The sequence below is a fragment of the Rhineura floridana genome, chromosome 7 (genome assembly GCF_030035675.1).
Source record: "Rhineura floridana isolate rRhiFlo1 chromosome 7, rRhiFlo1.hap2, whole genome shotgun sequence".
Taxonomy (NCBI): Eukaryota; Metazoa; Chordata; class Lepidosauria; order Squamata; family Rhineuridae; genus Rhineura; species Rhineura floridana.
This window is the reverse complement of record NC_084486.1, coordinates 107,454,593-107,478,857: the sequence shown is the minus strand read 5'-3', so window position 1 is coordinate 107,478,857 and position 24,265 is coordinate 107,454,593. Positions and strand designations below refer to the sequence as shown.

General features: G+C 42.1%; 1 protein-coding gene across 2 annotated transcripts in view; it reads right to left on the bottom strand.

The window, feature by feature from the left end:
* Positions 1 to 24,265, bottom strand: part of SGPP2 (sphingosine-1-phosphate phosphatase 2) — a 68,263-nt gene that overhangs the window by 42,621 nt on the left and 1,377 nt on the right. The window contains exon 2 of one of the 2 annotated variants that reach the window (XM_061636785.1): positions 1,582 to 1,740. The exons of the other annotated variant lie outside the window; for it this stretch is intronic. Coding sequence (XP_061492769.1) covers positions 1,582 to 1,740 — 159 coding nt within the window. The remainder of the gene's footprint in view (positions 1 to 1,581; positions 1,741 to 24,265) is intronic. 2 annotated transcript variants of the gene reach the window in all.

The following is a 24,265-nucleotide window of genomic DNA, read 5'->3' as shown; positions in this document are numbered from 1 at the left end:
TGACTAGGGATCCTCTGCAAAGACATCCATCTCCAAGCAGTGTTGGCAACTCCCTGCCTGGAATGCCCTGCCCTTATCTTTTAATGTGGCTGCTCCAAACTTCTTTACAGATTTGACCCTTCACTTCGGAAAGAGGTCTGAGAAATGAGTAAGAGTAAGAAGATTCTCTACCCTTTCTGTCTGCATTGATGCCCTCATCCTTCCCCTGCACCCAGCAGAAGCTCTGGGCCAGGCAGGACGCAGCGGCATCTCATAGAGGACACCCACCCCTTTCATGGGGTGTATGATTTGTCCTGGCCCAGAGCAGATTTTGGGGTGGACATCCCCAGTTACTTATTTTTCCTGTATGTCTTTTTCTGCTTTGATTTTGTATAGATGCTCTCCTCTGTGCCCTGCACCCAGCAGAAGCTCTGGGCCAGGCGGGACGCAGTGGCATCTCATAGAGGATACCCTCCCCTTTTCTGGGGTATATGATTTGTCCTGTCTCAGAGCAGATCTTGGGGTGGGTACCCCCAGTTACTTATTTTTTTCTACATGTTTTTGTCCATTTTGATTTTGCATTGATGCACCCGTGCGTGCCTGGTACCCAGTACAAGCTCTGGGCCAGACGGGATACACTGGCATCTCGTAGATGACACCCTCCCCTTTCCTGGGGTATATGATTTGTCCTGGCCCAGAGCAGATTTGGGGGTGCGCACCCCCAGTTACTTATTTTTTCCTGTATGTTTTTGTCTGCTTTGATTTTGCATAGATGCCCTCCTCCGTGCCCTGCGCCCAGCAGAAGCTCTGGGCCAGGCAGGACGCAGTGACATCTCGTACAGAACACCCTCCCGTTTCCTGGAGTATATGATTTGTCCTATCCCAGAGCAGATTTTGGGGTGGGCACCCCCAGTTACTTATTTTTTATGATTTTATGACATCATTATGTATTTATGATAATATCAGAAGCCTGATGATTTTGATTGTATCAATGTATTGTTATTCTTGATGGGGAGAGTCCCCCGATCACAGTGGTATATCATACAGGGTACCCCAACATATATTTTGGGGTTCAGAGACATGTTAAGTTTGGTTTGAAGTTGCTGTAGCTGTCAACTCTTCTTCTTTTTTAGTGTTTTGAACTTTCAAGCAAATAAGGAACTGGGAACTAGGAACCAACTTCAGTGTCATATCAGTTAAATAGATTAAACAGTCGTGCAGGGGCGGCTGACGTTTTGGTGTATATCTCGGGAACCAGACCACCTAGAAACTTAATTGTTTTTTAATTGAAGCTGCTAGCCAGAGAGGGCCCCCAAAAACTGGAGACTCCGGCTGAAAAACAGAGACATGGTAACCCTATTTAAAGTTCTTTCATAGACTAGAATCCACTTTATCAGATGCAAGATGAAGTGAACTCTAGTCTATGAAAGCTTAAAATGTGTTAGTCTAAGGTGCTACCAGATCTTTAGTTGCTTATACTTTAGATTACTTGGCTAGAAATGTAAAAGGTTATACAGCTTTACTGACAATTTGGCCAGAGGAAAAAGAGCTAAAAATATGACAATAATTTGCCAATATAAGTAATAATTGTGTAATACTTACAGACCACATAATTATCAGCCTTCTAGCAACATATTGGTTAATGCTCCAGTAACTGAATGGAAGGAATGTGATGTAGAAAACTTCTTGACCCATTGCAGCCGAAATCCTGAACAGGTAGTAGTAGAAATAATTCTTTACTACATACTCCTGTGAACAGTCCTAAGACAGAAATTGTTTTCACAGGTTAATGCATTTTGCTCAAGAGAAATCAGTACAATCTTCACCACTCCAACAGCTTTTAGACCTCCATGAACTAAATTTGTTATTCAAATAATCTTTCTTTCTATATTGAAGTTTGAGTTCTAGGCACTAGTGTTTTAAGAGACAAATGCCTGTAATTATTAAAAGTAACTTTTAACCCAGCACCGTTCATCTATATAGATTACAGGGCAGGATACAACATAAACAAAACAGGTAATATACAATTAAAAAACTCTTAACGTGCCTCAGCAAATAATAGCAAATAAAACAAAAGCAGGGTAAGCTACAGCCAACTAACTAGTAAGCAAATAATGACTCTAATGTATATTTTACAAGATACCATGATACGGTATTATATTGAATTTATAACAAGGAGCAGAACTGAGACACCATACTTCACAATTTTCCCTGTGCTATACTAGATAAAAACCTACAGGACCAACTTGGTAAATTCAATCTTTGCTGGATAATATATCTTTAAAATGTTCAAAGCCCATTGCATCATAGAGGATGGCACACAATAATGAGTTTCTCTCTGGGACAAGACACGTGCAATCAATATTTACTTTCTCACCAGGGAAATATTTTTCTACTCTGAGATCATTAAAGCCCTAAAGCTGGTGTGTACCAGCAATAGGCGCAGAGGAGAGGCTATTTCCCTTAAGTTTTCCAAACAAAAGTCTCCTCCACTTTGTGTCTAATGCAATGGGGGGGCACTGCTGTTTGGAAAACAAAAGGAAAACCTCAGCTAGGCACATGCTTTTCCCCAGCAACTAACCGCCCTCAAAGCACAAAGCAGACCTTTCTAAGGAGGCACGTCCTACTCTGTGACTGAACCTGCAGGCTGAACACCTGCCCACTGGCACCCTTGCCTCTCCAGCACACTTTAAGAGGTGTGAAGTTGCCAGTATAGGAAAAAGTATTACTTGTGGGCTTTGTAGGGCATCTGGAGGCCACTTCTGAAGACAGGAAGCTGGATTAGGTAGAGCTCTGATCCAAGATAGAAAGCCAATTATTCTGTTCCAAACTAGATGTGATGCTTATAATTATTACTATTACTATTATTAATCAGAGTTATCACCTCATAACAGACTCTAGGCAACTCACAAACAAAAGGAATCCAAGATTTTAAAATCAATACAACCATCAACAATTAATGAAGCAATTATCCTACGTAGGACAATATAAAACATTAACAAAAAATAAACACAGTATAAGGGCCAAGATAACCAACCAATCTGATTCCATCAAATGTGTGGGAGAAATGGCAGATCTTAACCTGAAGCCAAAAAGATGTTAATGATGGCCTCACTGTGTGAATGAACATGCACATTTAAAACACATAAGAACAGAAGTTGCTGGGATGCCTGGGCATCCTCAGGGCGGTGGAGAATGAAAAGAGGAGGTTTAACTCTCCCTCTCCACCATAGTTCCAACAAAAATGACCTATTCTAAGCTGCTATTTGCATTTCAAGGGTAGCCTCCAAAGCAGTCAGTAGAAGCATCTCCCAAAATACAAATCACTTTGGAGAGGCAAGGAGAGTTTTTGGGACCCTGCCAGGGAGAAAGCATGAATTAAACTTCCCTCCTTGTTCCCCTTGCAGCTCTGATGCTGCCCAAGGTCCACCACCACCACTGTTATTTACATAAAAATTGCACTGTCCCAATAAACATCACAACTTACATTTGCTACAATTACTGAAAAACATCACTGAAAGCAGACATGCTGCACTGATCCTTGCTGCAATCACAATATTTAGAATTGTGTAACACATGCATTGTTCCCATCATGTCACCACACCCCTGTCCAAGGGGTGTGGAAACTCACAGTGTTGTGTTAATGATTCTTGTGACAAGTCATTTAAAATATTATTCATAGGCGGACCTCGTCAAGGAGATCATTCCATAATTTGGGGGCCACCACTAAGAAGCACTCTCCCTTGTTACCATCCTCCGAGCTTCCCTCAGAGTAGGCACCCAGAGGAGGGCCTTTGATGTTAAGTGTAGAGTATGGATGGGTTCGTGTTGAGAGAGGCATTCCATCAGGTATTGTGGTCCCAAGCTGTGTAAGGCTTTATGGGTTTAAACCAGCACCTTGAATCGAGCTCATAACATACAGGCAGCCAATGCAAGCAGGCCAGAATCGGTTTTATATGTTCAAACAATCTGGTCCCTGTTACCAATCTGGCTGCTGCACCCCGCACAAGCCGCAGCCTCCAAACTGTCTTCAAACACAGCCCCACGTAGAGTGCATTGCAGAAATCCAACCTGGAGGCCACCAGAGCATGGACAACTGAAGCCAGGTTATCCCTGTCTAGATAGGGGTACAGCTGGGCCACCAACCAAAGTTGGTAGAAGGCACTCTGTGCCACCGAGGCTACCCGAGCCTCAAGTGACAGAGATGGTTCTAGGAGAACCCCCAAGCTACGAACCTGCTTCTTCAGGGGGAGTGCAACCCCATCCAGGACAGGTTGAACATCCACCATCTGGTCAGAGGGACCACCCACTAGCAGCATCTCAGTCTTGTCTGGATTGATCCTCAGTTTATTAGCCCTCATCCAGTCCATTGTCGCAGCCAGGCACCGGTTCAGCATATTGACAGCCTCACCTGAAGAAGATGAAAAGGAGAAATAGAGCTGCGTGTCATCAGCATACTGATGGCAACGCACTCCAAAACTCCGGATGACTGCACCCAATGGTTTCATGTAGATGTTGAACAGCATGGGCGACAAAACTGACCCCTGCAGAACCCCATACTAGAGAATCCAGGGTGCCGAGCAATGTTCCCCAGGAACCACCTTTTGGAGCCAACCCGCCATGTAGGAGTGGAACCACCGCCATGCAGTCCCTCCTACTCCCAACTCAGCCAGTCTTCCCAGAAGGATACCATGGTCTATGGTATTGAAAACTGCTGAGAGATCAAGGAGAATCAACAGAGTCACACTCCCCCTGTCTCTCTCCCGACAGAGGTCATCATACAGGACGACCAAGGCTGTTTCCGTGCCAAAATGTCCCATTCCCATCCATTTTAATTCACTCACACCAAGTATTGTGATGTTGATATGTTCCATTTCTTGCTTGACAATTTCTAACTTTCCCTGGTTCATGCTTCTCACATTCCATGTTCCTATTGTGTGCATCGTACAACTCCAGACTCTCCTTTCGCATCTGTGCGCATCGGCCTCTGGGCTTCCTTTTGGCTTTGACCCAGCTGCATCATTAATCATAGCGCTACTCGTACTTGTCCTCTATTCTTCCCCAGTAGCTTGGTGAGTGCCTTCTGACCTGGGGGGGTCTCATCTTCCAGCACTATCTCGTGTTGTATTTTGGATATTCTGTTCATAGGGTTTTCATCATAAGAGGTATGCAGAGGTGGTTTACTATTGCCTTCCTCTGAGTTTGGATGCATCTTAGTCTAGTGTCTCAGCTTTGACCATTCCGCCTTGGGTGCCCCCGCTAGTAGTCTAGCCTCTTGACCTAGACTCCTGACGGCATTGCTCTCAGATTCTTCAACACTCTCAAACCCCCTCACCATGTTAAGGTGTGCATTGTAGCGGGAATAGAATGGGTATCTTCAAAGAGGAGGAGGGGAAAATGTTCTATTTTTTCATTAAAAATACTGGACATTTTTTCTCAAAGCATTTAATGTTTCGCTTCTTGTAATATGGGGCTGTTGCTGAATTCAGGTTGCTTTTAGTTTACAACAGAATGCTATACAGATTTCTCACATTTATGGGCCTGGAAAGAAAAGGTTAAACTTCATTTTAGACATCAGCTAACATTTTGGAATCAACTAGCACTGATTAACTCAGACTCCCATTATATAATTGCAAGGCCTGCATTTCCCAAATAATATCTGCCTTGAAAAGTGTGTGCCCAGATGGTCCTGCTCCCCTTCCCATCCCATTTCTGCCAAGATCCACTTCAAGCATGACTAGGAAGCATATCTACACACATAGTTTGCATGGACACTTTTCCCTGTGTAAATCACCACATGTAATGGGCTGCAAACATGGCTATTGTACCATAGGTGTATGCACTGGGAAGAAAACATGGGCAGTCAATTTTTACATGTGATGATCCAAAAAGAATCTGCATTTCCCTGGTTCTTGGCAGAAGAAGAACTGCACCTTGCGCGTAGCAACTGCCCCCATTTGAAGCTAACTTTTGGTAAGTACAAAAAGAGAGAGTGCCACATCACAGTTTATCTTTGTTCTCTTTTAATTGTATCTGGAACACTCAGTTTTATTTAAGTGAATGAACTATTAAAATTTGAGAACCCCAGATTAAAGCTGGGGAAAGAGGTGGAGGTTGTCCATCCACAAACCAAACAAATCTATAGTTGTGAAATGCATCACACACACAAATTTGACTTATACATAACTTAATCAGAAATAATGATATTTTCTTCCTGCTTCCTAAGAGCGATTTACTTTAAGGCACCTCTGTTGTTGATTCTTCCCTTTCATTCCCAATGAAAGCAGGATTTCATCACAGCATTTCTACACACACTATTTACAAGACAAGTTATTTTACACAGATGAGGTGGAGTAAGCAAAAAGACTAAATATACTTTTTGGGCACAGCTTCAACAGTGGTAAATACATCTCATCTGAACTGTAAGCCAGACTGGATAAGCAGGATGAACAACAGAGTGATTAGCTATGGTAGCTTGTTCTGTAGGGTCTCTTTTTGTATGATGATAGGAAAACGCCTCCCCCAAGCTGGTGCCCTTCAAATGTTTTGAGCACAACTCCCATCAATCCCAGCCAGCATGGCCATGTGCTCCAAAAAGACCTGGAAAGCACTAGATTGGAGAAGACCCAGAAAGAAGTATAAAGAGACCAGACCCACAGAGGATGCAACTGCCCTTCTTAATTCTTGGATATTGCATCACCCTGTAGTACACCATTCAGACATGAAACTTCCAAGCATTAAGTTAGCACAAGACTGGTTTCAGGTAACTGAGTAAAAACAACAAGCACAACAATCAATCAAAAGGTTAACAGTTGGATCCAAGGACATTTTCAAGGAAGTATATTTCAGATGGCTGATATATATATAATTAATATAATTTAAAGGAAGCGGCCTCAATCACTCCACCATTTACTTATTTACATACTACATTTTTATCCTGCCTTTCCTTCAAGGAGTTTAAGACAATGTACATGGTTCTCCCCCTCCATTTTATCCACACAATGAGATGAGGTAGTTAGTGTACACATAAGGGGGGGATGTCAATCAGAGACTGACAGTAAATTAAAGCTACCAGTCCCCCTTGCTGAAAAACGAATACTGCTACTTACTCTGTATAGTCATTTTATTCTTCTTGACTTAAGCACAGTCATGCTTCCTGTTCTTCAAGCAAGAATTGCATGGGAAACTCTCGGAGGTCACTGCTTCTTGCATATCAAGTCGACAGTTTGTTTTCTATGATTACATCGCATCTTTTCTGCGAAGCCCTTGGTACAAAGTCGTAGTTCCCATACCCTCCTGCAGGGCTGGGGAATGGGTGGCCCTCCAGATGTTGTTGGATTCCAGCTTCCCTCAGCCCCAGTCACCATGGCCATTGGTCAGGGATGATGGGATGTTGCTTCCCATCCCTGCCTTATTATAACTCAGCCTGTAAATCATGCTCACGCATGTAAAACTGAATACTGCTTCCTGGCTTGCTTCATTTGCATTTCCCTCAGGGCAGAGACCTGCCTTCTTGTACTGTGTAAACTGCCATTTACACTGATGGTGCTGTGTTAATAACAGAAAGCTGCATAATATCAAGTCAGCTCATTGATCCATCTAGCTCAGTATTGCCAACTCTGATTGGCAGCAGCTCCCCAGAATTTTAGGCAGGGAACACTCTCAGCCCTACCAGGAGACTGAACCTGGGAACTTCTGCATGCAAAGCAGTTGCTTTATTGTTCATTTCATATTCTTTTATACCTATGATCAGGGTTTTTTTGCATTGCTTTTAAAACTGTTTTAAGCTGTTTTTAATGTACATCTGTAAATCACCTTGAGACATATGCAAAAGGTGATTCATAAATATCAATATCATGTAACGTGCTTATCAGAGTTCAGTCACTGCCTTCTGTTGACACTTCTTGTTATTCAACCTTGCTCCTCTGATGGTTTGAAGCAGCTGTTTAATTTGAAATATAACGGAAGTGCCTTAATAAATCACAACAAGATCATTGACTACCTGAATCTATCGGCTTCACATGAATTTATTTATATCCCACACCTAATTCATTTTCCTAGGGTAGTTTACAAAGAGACAACTTAATTAAAATCAATAAAAAACAAAAAATGGAAAAATACAAAATTGGGGGGCACAGCTAACACCGTGGAAGACAGAAACAAAATTCAACAGGACCTTGATAGGCTGGAGCATTGGGCTGAAAACAACAGAATGAAATTCAACAGGGATAAAAGCAAAGTTCTACACTTAGGAAAAAGAAACCAAATGCACAGTTATAAGATGGGGGATACTTGGCTCAGCAATACGACATGTGAGAAGGATCTTGGAATTGTCATTGATCACAAGCTGAGTATGAGCCAACAGCGCAATGTGGCTGCAAAAAAACAAATGCTATATTAGGCTACATTAACAGAAGTATAGTTTCCAAATCACGTGTAGTATTAGTTCCCCTCTATTCAGAACTGGTTAGGCCTCATCTTGAGTACTGCGTCCAGTTCTGGTCTCCGCACTTCAAGAAGGATGCCGACAAACTGGAACAGGTTCAGAGGAGGGCAACAAGGGGGATCAAGCAGAGCTTGGAAGATTACTTTAAAAAAGTAATAAATTACAGTTAGTTACATGCCCCCCAAAAGTAGTAATTACTGTTACAATTATATTGTTTTGAAAGTAACTGATTACTTTACTTTTCCTCCAAAGTAATCACTACAATGTCAGCTCTCCACTGAGACAGCAGTGCCGGTAGGGGCTGGAAATTCCTGGGTAGTTATCAGGGCGGGAAAGTCCTTAGCTGGCAGTCTGGTCGTAAATCTGCCAGGCTAACGAGGATGAAGCGTGATAAGGGCAAGGCCCTTCCTAAGCTTACGTGCCAAGCCAGAAGTCCAGAAGCGAGGTCAGTAGAGGTCCGGGTTCAATTGCCAAGGGGTCAGTCCAAGGCAAGATTCAGGGAAACTAGAAACACATGAAGCCACGCCTGACGTTGTAGTCAGCAACAAGCTGAAGCCAAGGTTTGACTTTTAAGGAGCAGGTTTGTCAGCAGGTGTGAGCCATCAGCGTTTTGGCCTTAAGTGGACAGGCCTGCCCCTCTTCTGCCTGACCTTCTGCTGTCTACGTTCTGCAGGTGAGGGGGGAGTATCCTGTTCACTGTCTGCGTCTGGCTGAAGGGCTTCAGCTGTGTCTGGGATGCTCTGCAGCTGAGGGGGAGAAGGAGCTGGATTCTCAGGAGTTTCTCCTTCTGGGTCTGCTGCTTCTGGGTCTGCTGCTGTTACTCCCGAGTCATCCTCGTCTGATGAGTCCTCTGACGGGGCCATGACATACAATTACATTTCAGTTACTTTAAAAAAAACCACCTACAAGGTGCTGACCTTGGCTGCTGCACATCTAAGTAGCCTAAAACAACATTAAAAACTAACAAACACATACAGAGGTAGTAGAATAATTATTTTTATTCATAAGATAGCAATGGTGGTCTCTCCGCTGGTAAGGGTGGTGGGGAGGGAGTCTGAGGCCACTACTTGGATCTTTGCACGTCAAACCAAGTGCAACCCCCCCCACTCAGCCAGCCAGCATAATCTCTCTCACTTAATCACCTCCCAGACCCTGCCCTGCCACCAACTAAGGGACACTCACTCAAGCAAACATTTTCCCCTGAGATGCAAAAAAGTTAAAATACTGCAAATGCAGCATAGTAGCCAGAGAGGGTGGTGGAGGCCACTTTGTGTGCCAAAACATGTTGTCATCTTTCACCTCCACAGTTCTTTATCTTCATTCTGCTGCTGCCTCCTTCTCTTCCTTCATCCATGTTCTTGACCTCCGGATCCTTTTTCCCTCCACTCCATTCTTCACCACCACTATCCTTTTTTTAAGTAATTGTTTTCTCCACTCCACCCTGTCTCACTCTCCACCTCCTCCCTCGTTGCCTCCTACCCACCCACAGAGCATGAGGGAAGAGCGACGCTGTACAGAAGCACAGTTTGAGACACATGATTTTCATCCACAAATCAGAGGAGCAGAAGACTTCCCCTGCTCCCCCCCCAAGTAATGCCCAAAAGTAATTCTGGAAATGTTACAATAACTCCACAAATGTAGTAAAATTACTCCTAGTCCTATTACAATCAAAATGTAAAGGAATTACCCACTCGTTACTCAAAAAAAGTAATGAATTACAAGTAATTTGTTACTTGTAACTAGTTACTTTCAAGCTCTGGGATCAAGGGACTGGAAACAAAGCCTTATGAGGAGAGACTGAAAGAACTGGGCACGTTTAGCCTGGAGAAGAGAAGACTGAGGGGAGATATGATAGGACTCTTCAAGTACATGAAAGGTTGTCACACAGAGGAGGGCCGGGATTCTCGATTGTCCCAGAGTGCAGGACACAGAATAATGGGCTCAAGTTGCAGGAAGCCAGATTTCGATTGAACGTCAGGAAAAACTTCTTGCTAGAGCCATACGACAATGGAACCAATTACCTAGAGAGGTAGTGGGCTCTCCAACACTGGAGGCATTCAAGAGGCAGCTGGACAGCCATCTGTCGGGACTGCTTTAATTTGGATTCCTGCATTGAGCAGGGGGTTGGACTTGATGGCCTTGTAGGCCCCTTCCAACTCTACTATTCTATGATTCTACAATTGAAACCATTTAAAATTCAAAAATAATGCACTAATGCAACAGACAGATAGCAGCCAATTTAAAATGCACACATTAGATCAGCCCCAACGCCTGGACCAAGTGGTACATTTTTAATTTGCAGCAAACTATGTCTGTTGTACCAACTGGACTTCAAGAGGAAGGGGGTTCCACAGCTGAGTGCCACTTCTCTGTAATAGCACCCCATATATGGAATGCTCTTCCCAGGGAGGACTGCTTGAAGCCAACCTTGTCATCATTTCAGTGACAGACAAAGATGCCCTTATGTCTCCTCTGGTAATACTAATCCAGGACCAAATTCTGCCATTCACAATATTTACCTGCTCATCCTCCAATGTGATATATGCCATCATCTGCCAGCAATGCTCTTCTGCATTCTACTGTTTCTACATCTTTAGTGAATATCCCCAAGACACCTCCCAAATATAGGTAAGTTTTAAGTTACATTGTAATGGCACTTATTTTGCTGATTCTTGTTTTTGAACATTTTGAACTTTGGATTGTATGAAATAATGCATTGTAAATTTTTACATGGGGAGAATGAAAAATTGAATTTAATTAACAAACAGCTATATTCAAATGCCAATGGGGAATATTTCAAACTTCCAGGACCCTTCTGGAAAGAAGATCTAAGGTGTACCAAGAAGAATTTGTGGATCAGCTTAACGGAAAAGGTACGTTACAGTCGTTCACCATAATTCAAAATGCCACGGATGGCTGTATGCAGGTCTTATGAAAACTATACACAGCAGAATAAAAAACGAGTAGGCTCAGTGGGAGAAAATGGATGCTACCCCAGCCTGTCACTTTAAGATTGCTCAGCATCTCTAGTCCTCCATCATGTCTAGGCAGAGAGATTGTGTCTCCCCCTTCAATACCCAAGCAAAGGAAAGAGTTCTGTCTGGTAGGGTAACAGGCAGTAAAATGTAGCAGTAGTTAACATGGTGACAGCACCTCCCAACTTTCTGAAAGATGTTAAGAACCCTTTACTGAAGTACATCCTGTGAATGGCTCCTTAAGAGACATCTATCAATCATAGTCCACCTAGATAAAAAGCCATGCTTGGAACACTCCTTTTATAAGTGAACTAATTCTAGTTCAAATTCAACATGTCCAGAAAGGAACTAAATCCAGTTCATGTTCCTCCCTTACAAAGCAAACTAGTTTCGTTCACATTCAGTTCACAGTTCAATCCAAGTTCATCCAAATGATCCTCAGCTATTTCTTTTCAGCATTCAGAACATTACAATCTGCTGTGCTGAAGTATAAAATATATTTAAAACTAAGAAAATATCAAAACACGCACACAGCAGAATGTGAATTGCTTAATTTGTTTTCCCCAACAGTTATGATCTTTAAGCTTAAAGGCCCAAAAAGTCTAAAGAGTAAAAAATGTATTTAAGAGAATTGACTTGAAGATGAACTTGAAATCATTCGAAGTACTACCCCAAAATGAACTTAATTCACATTCGTTCACCCAACAATATTGGGAACTACTTTCAGGTGTAGTTCAGAGATTTTTGAGCTAATGCAGTGAAGTTTGTCGAACCAAACTAGTTCATGCCAAGTAATGACCAATTCCAAGCAATTCATCCCTTAAAAGCTGAAATGTTGTCAACATTTCATCATCCCTCATCATCTCTCTGAGCATTCAAGGGGTTCCATTACTCATGAGAACACCAGAAGTCTGCTTGTAAGCAGCTATGTTAGAACTGAAATGTTTCTTTTATTTTCTTTCAGGCACCTGCCTGCTTAAACCTTATTTTAATAAACTTTTTTAAAAACTGCTATTGGAATTTTGTTTTGCGTTCATCCCAAACTCAAAGCTGGAACTGATGGGAGTTGTAGTCCAAAACATCTGGAGGGCACCAGGTTGGTGAAGGCTGGGATAGAGGGATATCCAGAAATGCCCTCAATACAAGGCACACATTGAGATGGTGGCCAATTCTCTTCCCCATTCCTTCCTCAAACATCACCTATCAGTGAAAGTACTCACTGGAGAATGGCTACAGCTCAGTGGAGCAGCATCTGATTTGGATGCAGACGGTACCAGGTTCAATCCACAGTAGGTAGGGCTGGGAGAGACTCCTTCCTGAAACCCAGGAGAACCACTGCCAGTCAGTGTAGACAATACTGAGCTAGATATGCTGGCTGTACACCTTGGAGACCTGTGTACAAATCTCATTCAGCCACAAAGTCTGCCGGTGACATTGGAGCAGTTCTGTCTCAGCTAAGCCTACCGCAGAAGGTTATTAGGATAAAATGGGAGAAACCGTGTACCTCACTCCAAGTTTCTTGGACAAAGGACAGGATCAGCATACAAGAAAAAAGCATAGCGAGTCAACAGGAAGCTCATCAGCTGGGTGGGTAAAGTGTCAGAGGGAACTAGCTACAAAATATGGCATGAGGGAAGGGCAGGTGGAAAAGATAAGAGAATGAAGAGAGGGGTAGAAAAAAAGGAGGGAGATGAGGAAGTAGGAGGCTTTGGAGAAATCTGGCAGGGCCTAGGGGTAAGAAGGGTTGTATGTTGTTAAAATAAAGATCTTCACTTAGTGTATAACCTATGGAATTTGTTCCCACAAGAATCAACAATGGCTACCAACTTGGATGGCTTTAAACTATTATTATTTGTTCAAATATATCCTGCATTTTCCCCAGAACTGGGACTCAAGGTGGCTTACAAAAATTAAAACGAACACAGTTAAAAACATATAAAACATACAGAAGGTAATTGTAATGTAATTAAACTAACTATAAAATTAACGTCAATTAAAACAGCGAGTTAAAAACCACAACATACAAACCAATCAAAACAGCACCATATTTAATAGCCCTTGCAGTCAAGTCCCAAAAGCTTGTTGGAACAGGAAAGTCTTCACTTGCCAACGGAAGGACAGCAGGGAGGAAGCCAGTCTAACTTCCCTATGATGGGAGTTCCAGAGCTTGGGGGCAGCCACCAAGACGTCTCTTTCCCGTGTTCCCACTAGACATGCCTGTGACGGTGGTGGGATCGAGAGAAGAGCCTCCCCAATTATCTCAGGGCTCAGACAGGCTCATGTGGAAAGATATGGTCCTTCAGATAGCCTGGACCCAAGCTGTATAGAGCTTTATAGGTCATAACCAACATTTTGAACTGTGCTTGGAAACAGACCAGTAGCCAGTGGAGTTGTAACAAGGGAGTTATATGCTCCCTGAAACCAGCCCCAGTTCAAAATCTGGCTGCAGCTCTTTGGACCAGCTGAAGTTTCTGAACATTTTTCAAAGGCAGCCCCACATAGAGTGTGTTACAGTAATCCAAATGGGATGTGACTAGGGCATGCATCACTGTGACCAGATCAGACATCTCCAGGAATGGGCACAGTTGGCACACTAATTTTAACTGTGTAAATGCATTCCTAGCCACTACTGAAACCTGAGCATCCAGGCTCAGGGCTGAATCCAGGAGTACACCCAATCTGCAAACCTGTGTCTTCAGGGGAGCGTAACCCCATCCAAAACAGGTTGAATCCCTATTCCCTGATCTGTCTTCTGACTGACTAGGAACACCTGTCTTCTCTGAATTAAGCTTCAATTTGTTTGCCCTCATCCAATCCATTACCGAGAACAGACACTGGTTTAGAACTGAAACAGCTTCCCTGGATTTAGGTGAAAAGGAGAAATAGAGCTGAATGTCATCAGCATACTGCTGGCACTGGACCCCATAGCTATGGACAGCTTCTCCCAGTGGTTTCATTTATATGTTAAATAGCATGGGGGACAGAATGGAAGCTTGAGAAACTCCACAGGCCAATGACCAAGGAGTCGAACAGGAATCCCTCAGTGCTACCTTCTGGGCTTGCCCCTCCAAAAAGGAACAGAGCCACTGTAAAACAGGTCCATCAGAACCAGTAAGAACCTACGCACCCTGTCCAGTTCCTGGTGTAGGTCATTCACCAAAGTAATCAAATGTCTCCATCCCATAACCCAGCATGAAGCCAGATTGAAATGGATCTTGATAATCCATGCCATCCAGAAACTCCTGGAGCTAAGACACCACCACACACCCCAGCACCTTGCCCAGAAATGGAATATTGGAGATTGGCCAACAATTATCCAACATGGCAGGATTCAGGGGAGGCTTTTTCAATAGGGGTCTTACAACTGCCTCTTCTAGATACGTTGGGGCCCTGCCTTGCTTCAGAGAGGCATTAACCACTCCCTTTACCCACTTGGCCAATCCCTACTTGGCCTTTTTAATGAGCCAGAACAGGAAGGATTTAACCAGTGGTGTGCTGGTAAATGTTTAACAACCGGTTCTCTGGGGGGGAAAATCCAAGCTGGATTTAGAAAGGGAAGAGGCACCAGAGATCATATTGCAAGCATATGCTGGATAATGGAATGGGCCAAGGTATTTCAGAAGAAAATCACCCTGTGCTTTATAAATTAAAGCAAAGTCTTTGATTGTGTAGATAACAAAAAACTATAGAACGATTTTAAAAGAAATGGGGGTACCACAGTATCTGATTGTTCTGATGCACAACCTATACTCTGAACAAGAGGCGAGTGTAAGGACAGAATATGGAGAAACCAATTAGTTCCCCATCAGAAAGGGCACGAGACAGGGGTGTATTATCATCCTATTCGTTTAATCTATATGCAGAACACATCATATGGAAAGCGGGATTGGCCCAAGATGGAGGTGTGAAAATTGAGAGAGAAATATCAGTAATTTAAGATATGTAGATGATACCATACTCTTAGCAGAAACCAGTAATGATCTGAAACGAATGCTGATGAAAGTTAGAGGAAAGCACAAAAGCAGGACTACAGCTGAACATCAAAAAGACTAAAGTAATTATAACAGAAGATTTATGTAACTTCAAAGTTGATAATGAGGACATTAAACTTGTCAAGGATTATCAATACCTCAGCACAGTCATTAACCAAAATGGAGACAATAGTCAAGAAATCAGAAGAAGGCTAGGACTGGGGAGGGCAGCTGTGAGAGAACTAGAAAAGGTCCTCAAGTGCAAAGATGTATCACTGAACACTAAAGTCAGGATCATTCAGACCATGGTATTCCCAATCTCTATGTGTGGATGTGAAAGTTGGACAGTGAAAAAAGAAGATAAGAGAAAAATCAACTCATTTGAAATGTGGTGTTGGAGGAGTGCTTTGGACTGCGAAAAAGACAAGTCTTTGGGTGTTAGAACAAATTAAACCAGAACTGTCACTAGAAGCTAAAATGATGAAACTGAGGTTATCATACTTTGGACACATAATGAGAAGACACGATTCACTAGAAAAGACAATAATGCTGGGAAAAACACAAGGGAGTAGAAAAAGAGGAAGACCAAACAAGAAATGGGTTGATTCCATAAAGGAAGCCACAGACCTGAACTTACAAGATCTGAACAGGGTGGTTTATAACAGATGCCATTAGAGGTTGCTGATTCAAAGGGTCGCCATAAGTCGTAATCGACTTGAAGGCACATAACAACAAATTTCTGAACTCTCATACCAAATGGTGGTTGCCTTAGAACCACTCTGCAGTCTTCCTAAATGTCTTTTAGCCATACGAGGAGCCTAAAATTAGAGCATTACATTAGAAAATTGACCATGATGTGAATCACTCAAAACTAAAAGAGAGAGCAAAAAAGAAAAGAAATAAATGATTGCAAGATAACAAATTAAATATGCCCTTTCTTTTTAATCATTGACATTAGGCAAGTGCCTTCATTATATTCTTTTCGGCGCCTGCTTAAAACTTTTTTGTTTAGGCAAGCCTATCCAGATGCTTAGATGCTGATGTTTGTGGTTTTTTTGTCTGTTGCTGTTTTGAATTCATTTAAAAATGTTTAAGTGTTTTTAACTGTTTTATTGATAATTTTAATGTGTTTTGTAAAACTCTTAGAGGTTTCTTACAATCCAGCAGTATATAATTTTTTAAAATTAATAAATAAATATATTCATCAGGATGGAAGTTTTCAATAACTATCAGGGGTTAATTACACAGATATAAAATAACAGAACACAAAGAGAAATTTGTTAGTCTCAAAAATTAATTGAGGTATGCTTGACATATATGACCTGGAGACTTGATTTTAAAAAAAATGAATAATAATTCTGCCACTAGCATAGGATATTGACATTACTTCTTGTAGTTCTCCATTTCCCTGTCTCTAGCAACTCAGTCCAACAAGAGGAAATGCACATGCAAATGCATGCTACATGCACGTTTTCCATCAATCATAAAGTCCAATAATGAAGCAGTCAGGCTATGCTTGGTACCACTTATCGTCCATTTAGGGGGGGGGAAGGGAAAGACTAAATCTAGACTTCCATTATGTCCTCTTCTCTGAACTGATGATCAACACTATTTAACATAATAGCTTGTATCCAATGTATGTAGTCATGGTCCCATCAGTGCAAAGATTTTTGCTTGAGTGATAGGATAGGACGTCCCCCCTCTCCTTCCCCCATGCATTCTCTAAATTTGGTGTAGGGGTTTCCTCAACCCTCCAGAACAAATTTGAGAAAGGGGCATATGCAGAGGGTTGAGGCGGGAGTCTTGTTGTGCAAATGGAAATCCTTGCATTAACAAGATGTGTTAACTGAACACCACCCAATATGATGGCTTCTGAAATGGGCTTCTAAGCGAAGGGAAACACATCCATTTCATCCTATTAGTACTGGAATCATTTTTCTTGTACTGTTTCTAGTGAAGGGGTAGCCAATATGGTGCCCTCCAGGTGGTGTAGACTACATCTCCCATAGTCCCTGACAATTGGCCGTGCTGGTTGGGGCTCATGGGAATTTTAGTCCAAAACAATGAAAAGGCACAATGTTGGCTAGCCCTGTTGACAGACCCTAGAAGGACTGTCAAAATTACTGTTTTCAAACAATTGCCAGTGTCAATTAAATAGTTAGAAACCAGAACCATTAGTTCTAGAAACCTGCCCTTAAAAAAAAAATACTCTCAGATTATAAAATTACTTTAACAGCAGCTAGATTTTGCTCTCTGGTTCTGGCAATATTCCACAATCCCAGCACAATTGCAAACCATGCACATTTCCATTGCATGATTGGCCCAGGATGGTTAAAAAAAGAGTCCTGTATAGCACAACATGACAAGGTACATGAAAAGAATTGCTGCCATCTCAAAATGAGTAATGCTAATCACTATAATTATATTTCTTAAAACTACACTGAGCTGTGTCATTTGTAGCCCTACCCCCAAAAAGGCAGAAAACAAATTTGGTGTTGGGGTAGGTCAGCAGTGATTACAGGAATTGCTTGTTTCATTATTTCCCAGTTTTCTTGTGCTGTTGACAGAAACAGAGCCGGGGGGGGAGACAAAACAGCGGGGGTGGGGGGGCAGTAGGGTGAGTGCAAAGTTCACCCCTGCAAGGGTTACACACACACACATCATCGTCACTCACCTCCACAGCTCTTTACTTCCATCCTGCAGCTGCCTTCTCCTCTGGCTTTCTCCCTCCACTGTGGTAGCATTTTTCCCTCTCTCTCCACTTCCTTCCTCGTACCTCCATACGAGGGAAGAGCGACGCTGCCCAGAAGCAGAGCTTGGGAAAGTTTCTTTTTTAAACTACAACTCCCATCCCAGCCAGCATGGCCACTGGATTGGGCTGATGGGAGTTGCAGTTCAAACAAGTAACTTTTCCAAGCTCTGCCCAGAAGCCCATACTTCTGGCACATGTCTTTCGTCCACCAATCAGAGGAGCAGAAGACTTTCCCTGCTCCCTCTGTTAACAACTGGCTCGCAAAATTCTCGGAACTTTAACAATCGGCTCTCGCGAGCCCGTACGAGCTGGCTCCAGCACACCACTGGATCTAACACACATGTGGTGGCCTTTGCTTCTCCAAGGATCCTGTCCACATCCTCGGGCTGTACAAACTGAAAAATATCCATTAACACTGGACAAGCAAGAGCCAAAGTTACATCCATTGGGCCTGAATCAACTAGAATGTCCCAGTCAGAACAAATCCAAGTGCTTTTGTCTGCATTTAGACAAATTGATGGATGATAAGGCTATCAATGGCTACTAGCCATGATGACTATATGTTCTACCTCCACTGTCAGAAGCAGTATGCTTCTGAATACCCACGGCTGGAAACTGCAGGAGGGGAGAATGCTGTTGCACTCAGGTCCTGTTTGTGAGCTTCCCTTAGGCATCTGATTGGCTGTTTTGAGAACAGAATGCTGCACTAGATGGGCCACTGGCCTGATCCAACAGGGATCTTCTTGTGTTCTTATGCATGCACTCTGTATTCTGTGTGGAAGACTTATGCCACTACTGGGAGACTGGGCTCCTTCAGGAGGAAGGGCAGGATACAAATTGAATAAATAATAAATCAGAAAAAATAATAATCAGAAGCATAATTAAGAATGCTTACAGTCCTGTTTTCACATCACTTTTCCAAGGAACAGGTTGTGAAATAAACTAGGGAACAGTCCCATCTTCACTGCCTCAATCTCTTTTGGAAGAATGGAGGAGGACTGATGATTGTTGTAATATCAACTGAGAGATGAACCTGACAAGTTGCAGGTATCCACTGTAGATGCAGCCTTTGGTACAACGTGTGGCTCTTTGTTCATCAGGGACTTAAGCGTCTCCCAAAGGTTTGTTGTTGTCAGTCAATGATAATGTCTACACACAATCATTCATATACACCCCTATTGGAGATTATTTCCCGTGTACTTCTTGGAGGGGAAAAACACAACAGCTTAACCTGTGTTAATGATGGCAAGGTGCTTATGTCTGGAGGCTGTTCAAATAAGTCATTAAAACTATCACAAACACAGCTACCATACTTTTTAGCTGTTCTCTCTTCTTCACAATAACAGTGGAAGCAGAACAAGGCCATCATGGTTAATAGCCATTGATTAAAGGCTCTATTCAGGTTCTAGGCAGCAGACATTCCTAAACTCACCATCCTTGTATTTTCAAAAAAATGTTACATGGATGTTTAAATTTACATTCTTTGTGAGCCTCCCAAAGCTGTCTAAAAATGGTTGTACCTAACCTACTGAAAGAAGCCGGTGTCTTAAATTATTAAATGCTCTTAATGAAATATTAAACACATGAACCAGTTACAAATGAACTAAAATCCAGAAAGGAAAATCCCAATAATTTCAACAATAGTTTTCAAAAGACATGCTAGTTTTCAGCATACAAGGACTCTGTCACTGGGGAGCATTCCAAGGTGTCATTGCCCCCTCTACGAAAAGCCGGATATCAAGCAATTCTGCTGCATCAGTAGATCAGTTGTGAATCAGCACTTCATCTAAAACAGAAGCTGATAACATATGGTTGTTAACCAGGTTTTTTCTTCATGTACACATACAACCCTATTTGTTCTGCTTTCAGCAATAAATATAATGCCACAAAGTCTCAGACCTGCCACTCCCCCTTTACTTTCAAACTATACTATTTATTTATTTATTTACTTTTAAACTATAGATTAATACATAACTGGGAGACACAATTAGACAATACTCAGCATTCATGTATAGCTTTATATCTTCAAAGTAATTACACATCATTAATACATTAAGCTCCACTGCTTGAATGAAGCTATCATACCTATTTTTGTAGAATAATGAGTTGCCAAAGGCAAATCAATGGGTGTGTGCAGATTAGGATTAAAATATTATGTGTTATTGTTGATCAGGCCCACGCAAAGCAAAATAGCCAATCCTGACTCTACTCAGTCAGGCTTAATTTTTTTAATGAACTATAAAAGACTGTGTGTCAGATTATTGTTGTTAAGTAACTGCTGAAGGCAGTGCAATCCTAAATTAAGAGTGGAAGTATGGGACACAGGTTATGAAATAAATTAGGTAGGATGGAATCCACATAAGATTTTAGTATACATTGCACATTAATTTTTATATTTTACAATTTTGAAGTGTAAGATCTTGACTACTTTATTTAAAAGTGGCAGCTAGGTTCTTTGACACCTAGAGGACACCATCAGTTTCATGCAACATAAGCAGACCATATAAAACAACTGATTATGCTTAAGGAGCACCTATTGCCAGATTTGAAAGTGAAGAACTGCTTTTCTGGGGACCACACTAGATGCAACAGTGGCAGACACATTTGCTTTTATGTGTCTTCTCCATCCACATCTAAAACAGCAGGTAGATTCTAATTTGAACCTCAAAGGGGTTAGCGGAACCAAATCAGCCCATTGTCCAAGGTTTCCCGCCCCCCCATACACACACGCACACTGTGGCCCCATTCTAATACCAGAAATTAACCAAGATTGGAGAAGAAACAGATTAGGATGCTTCCAGTCTCCTCCTTACAGGCATACCAGAGGAAGATAAAGTGGAATTTTATTCAACTTGTTTTTGATAAGACCCAAAGTTTTTCTATGAGCAGTATTATTCAGTTGTGAGGGCCTGGCTTTTCCAAAGGAGATATTAAGTGAATCCCCATCTTTTCCATTCCCAACAGAACAGGGTCTTTGGACCTCCATTTATTGCTGAACTGCAATTCTCATAATTCCTGGCCATTGGCAATGCTTGCTGGGGCTGATGGGAGCTGTAGTTCTGGAGGATCAAAAGTTCCCCACACCTGCAGTAGAAGTCTGCTCTTTGGAGCTGCTCTGCAAAGGTCTAAACCACTGTACTGATTGAGGAAAAGACAGAAGACAAGCATATTCAGGGAAGACGGAAAAAACAGAAGCCATACACCAGCATCATATGCGTGTTATGTATTTTTACAAAGCACAAGTGAAGGACAGAAAAGATACTTTAAAGGGCAACAACAGAAGGGAGCAAGGTCATGAAGACAATTAAGAAGGAAAGAAGCAGTTTTAAAAATATTTCCTTTATTTTGAACATTAAGAACCTCATTTAACCCAGCAGAAGATGAACCGTGGAGGATCTTTGACCCTCCAAACGTTGTTGGATGCTAACTCCCATCAGCCCCAGCCAACATGGCCAAAGGTCAATGATGAAAGCTGTAGTCCAACAAAATCTCAAGGGCCACAGACTCCCCATCCCTGCACTAGAACATATAGCCAAAACTATTCTTTACAGAGTATCAATAAAATTCCAGTCTAGGTACAGAATACATTATGCAAGAATCGCACTGAAAAGCAAACCTGAAAACTCACATTTCCTCTGCAGCGCGAATATACCTTTAAACAAACAAATCCGCTCTAATAACAATTCCCAACAGCAAGTGAACTGCTGTAAAATTCAGATTACAGGCTTTAAGAGTCTTTTATATGAGGAGCCACAGTTTAAAGGGAAAAGGTTGAGGGAAAGTAGGCAATGAAAAGAAATAAAGGCAGGATGACAAGCAAGGAAACATTAGATGATTGTTACAATTGCATAGTCTGAGCCTATGGTTAGATAAGAATCATAGAAAAAGGAAATGAAGACTTTAGAAACTTTTTATAGGACAAAAACACAAGACCTGCAACATTTGTGCTGCAACTGGAAGGAAGCCGAGAAGAATCTATACATGAATTATCGGCAAAAATAACAGAGAGCTTAAGGACAGATACCATAAAGACCATCTCTCCCAGTATGAACCCTGTTGTCAGTTGAGGTCCAGTCACCTGACCTTGCTGTCTGCTCTTTATGACAGATCTGGAGGGTGGTGCCTAAGGGTTGGGCTTTTTCAGTAATGGCCCCTTGGCTTTAGAACTGCCTCTCAGAAGAGGTTAATGTCTCTTTGAAAACCTTCTTCATCGCTTGTTTCATGTGCAATTTTATTATTAAATGGAGCCAAAGGCAAACAAGTCTGACGTGCTGGACAGAATCTTGAATTTGGATTGGTGAGTCCTGGGTTCAGATCCCTTACTGCAGCCTGGCTTCAGTGATCTCAAAGGGTTATTGCAAGGATTAAAAAAAGATAACCCCATGTCAGCAAACACAAATGTAATAAAAGCTAAATCAGAATAGAATAGAGGACAGTCCATGGCTCAATTTAGATGTAACATTCATTTGCCTTTACAGGATTGAACCTTGCACTCACATACTCCCTTTCCCAGCTGTGCTTACTCTTTTGTGGCAAAACCTTGTTTGCCATTACGTACAAACCAGGAAAGCACTATAGTTTGAGATTTTGCTAGAAGACTACTATTGGAGCTATTTGTTAAAGGAAATGCAGCAGCACAGAACAGACACAACTAATCCTATTCAAACATGGGATAAGTACAGAACTACAAGGCAACTATATTTTATAATTACTGAAAGTGAAAGATAATGCAAAGAGAAACAGAATGATACTTACTACTAAAATGGTAGACATAAGGATTATCTCATCAGAAGAAAGACCTGCTTGTTTGAATTACATGGTAGAAGGTCTGAATGAAAAAGGTGGGAGAGTTCCAATGGAAGAAGGGAGGTAAGAGGAATTGGATCCAGGTGGAAAGTGGTTGGTTTAGATGACACAAGCAGCAAACCAGCCTCAGGAAAATAAGACGAGGAGCAGGGAAGGGGATAAGGGCCACAGCTCATGCTGAAGTCTCAGGTTCAATCTCCGGCACCTCCAGGCAGCGCTGGGAATGTTCCCTGTCTGAAAACCTGGGAAGCCCCTCTTGGTATGTTCCTAAGGAGGAACAGGATAGCAGAAGAAATAACATAAAGCTGCGATCCTATAACCACTTTCCTGGGAATAAGCTCAGTTGAACCTAAGGGGACTCACATCCAAGTAGACATGCATGTAGGATTGTACTGTAAACCAGGTGTTTTAAGGAAATAAAAAGGGGGGCAAAGAAAGATGAGAACAATTTGAGAATGGGAGGACTGAATATGAAGCAGAAGTGCTGTTCCATTGAGCTTATGTGCAGAGGCTTTTGGACATGGCACATTTGATAGATCCTGACCCAGATACCTCCCTGAGACAAGAGAATGGGTATATAAACACATTGAAATGAGACAATCAGATTACTAGCTCCACTATACAGTTCACCTGAATGATGAAGTATTTTATAAGTTCTCCCTCTTTCTACCAGTCCTACATAGATTGCATGCTTAGGCTTGGTGCAACAGTGCCCACTGCCCACCCAACAGCACAGATACGGAATCAGGCTGTCTCTCGTTAACACACTCCAGCTTTGGTACATCACAATAGCCATTATCACACAGCATTGTTTCTCTTTGTGCACTATGTTCTCCATGGAACTCCCTGACATAGTACTGAAGGGAAAAGGCGCGCTACCACATAAGTAACTTTGCCGTGCTCAAGCAAAGCCTTATAAACAGTTTCAAAGAGTCAGCCAAAGTTGCCATATCATGTTCTTGCTTGTATTCGTACAGATTCATTCTAGTCTACGGCTACAAAGAAAGTCAATGGCTAGAATCCTAAAGGAAATTAACTTAAGGAAGTTCACAGGAGGAAAGTTTCACATTCCTTCTTTTCCCCTATAGCCACCTGTGATCCCCAAAGCCTCACTTTAGGATCGCAGGAGCTCTAAATGATGTGGAATGGGGGCTTGGTGGGGCGGGCCACAGGAAACTTTCCTTCTTTGAATTTCTTTAAAGTTAACATCTTCAGATCCAAGCCAATATGTTCATGATGTCACAAGGTATGAGGTTTATTAGAATCCTTTTCTGACATCACAGAGATTAGCCAGGTCTGGGGCCAGGCAGGTGGCAGTGGCCAGGAGGGAGAATAC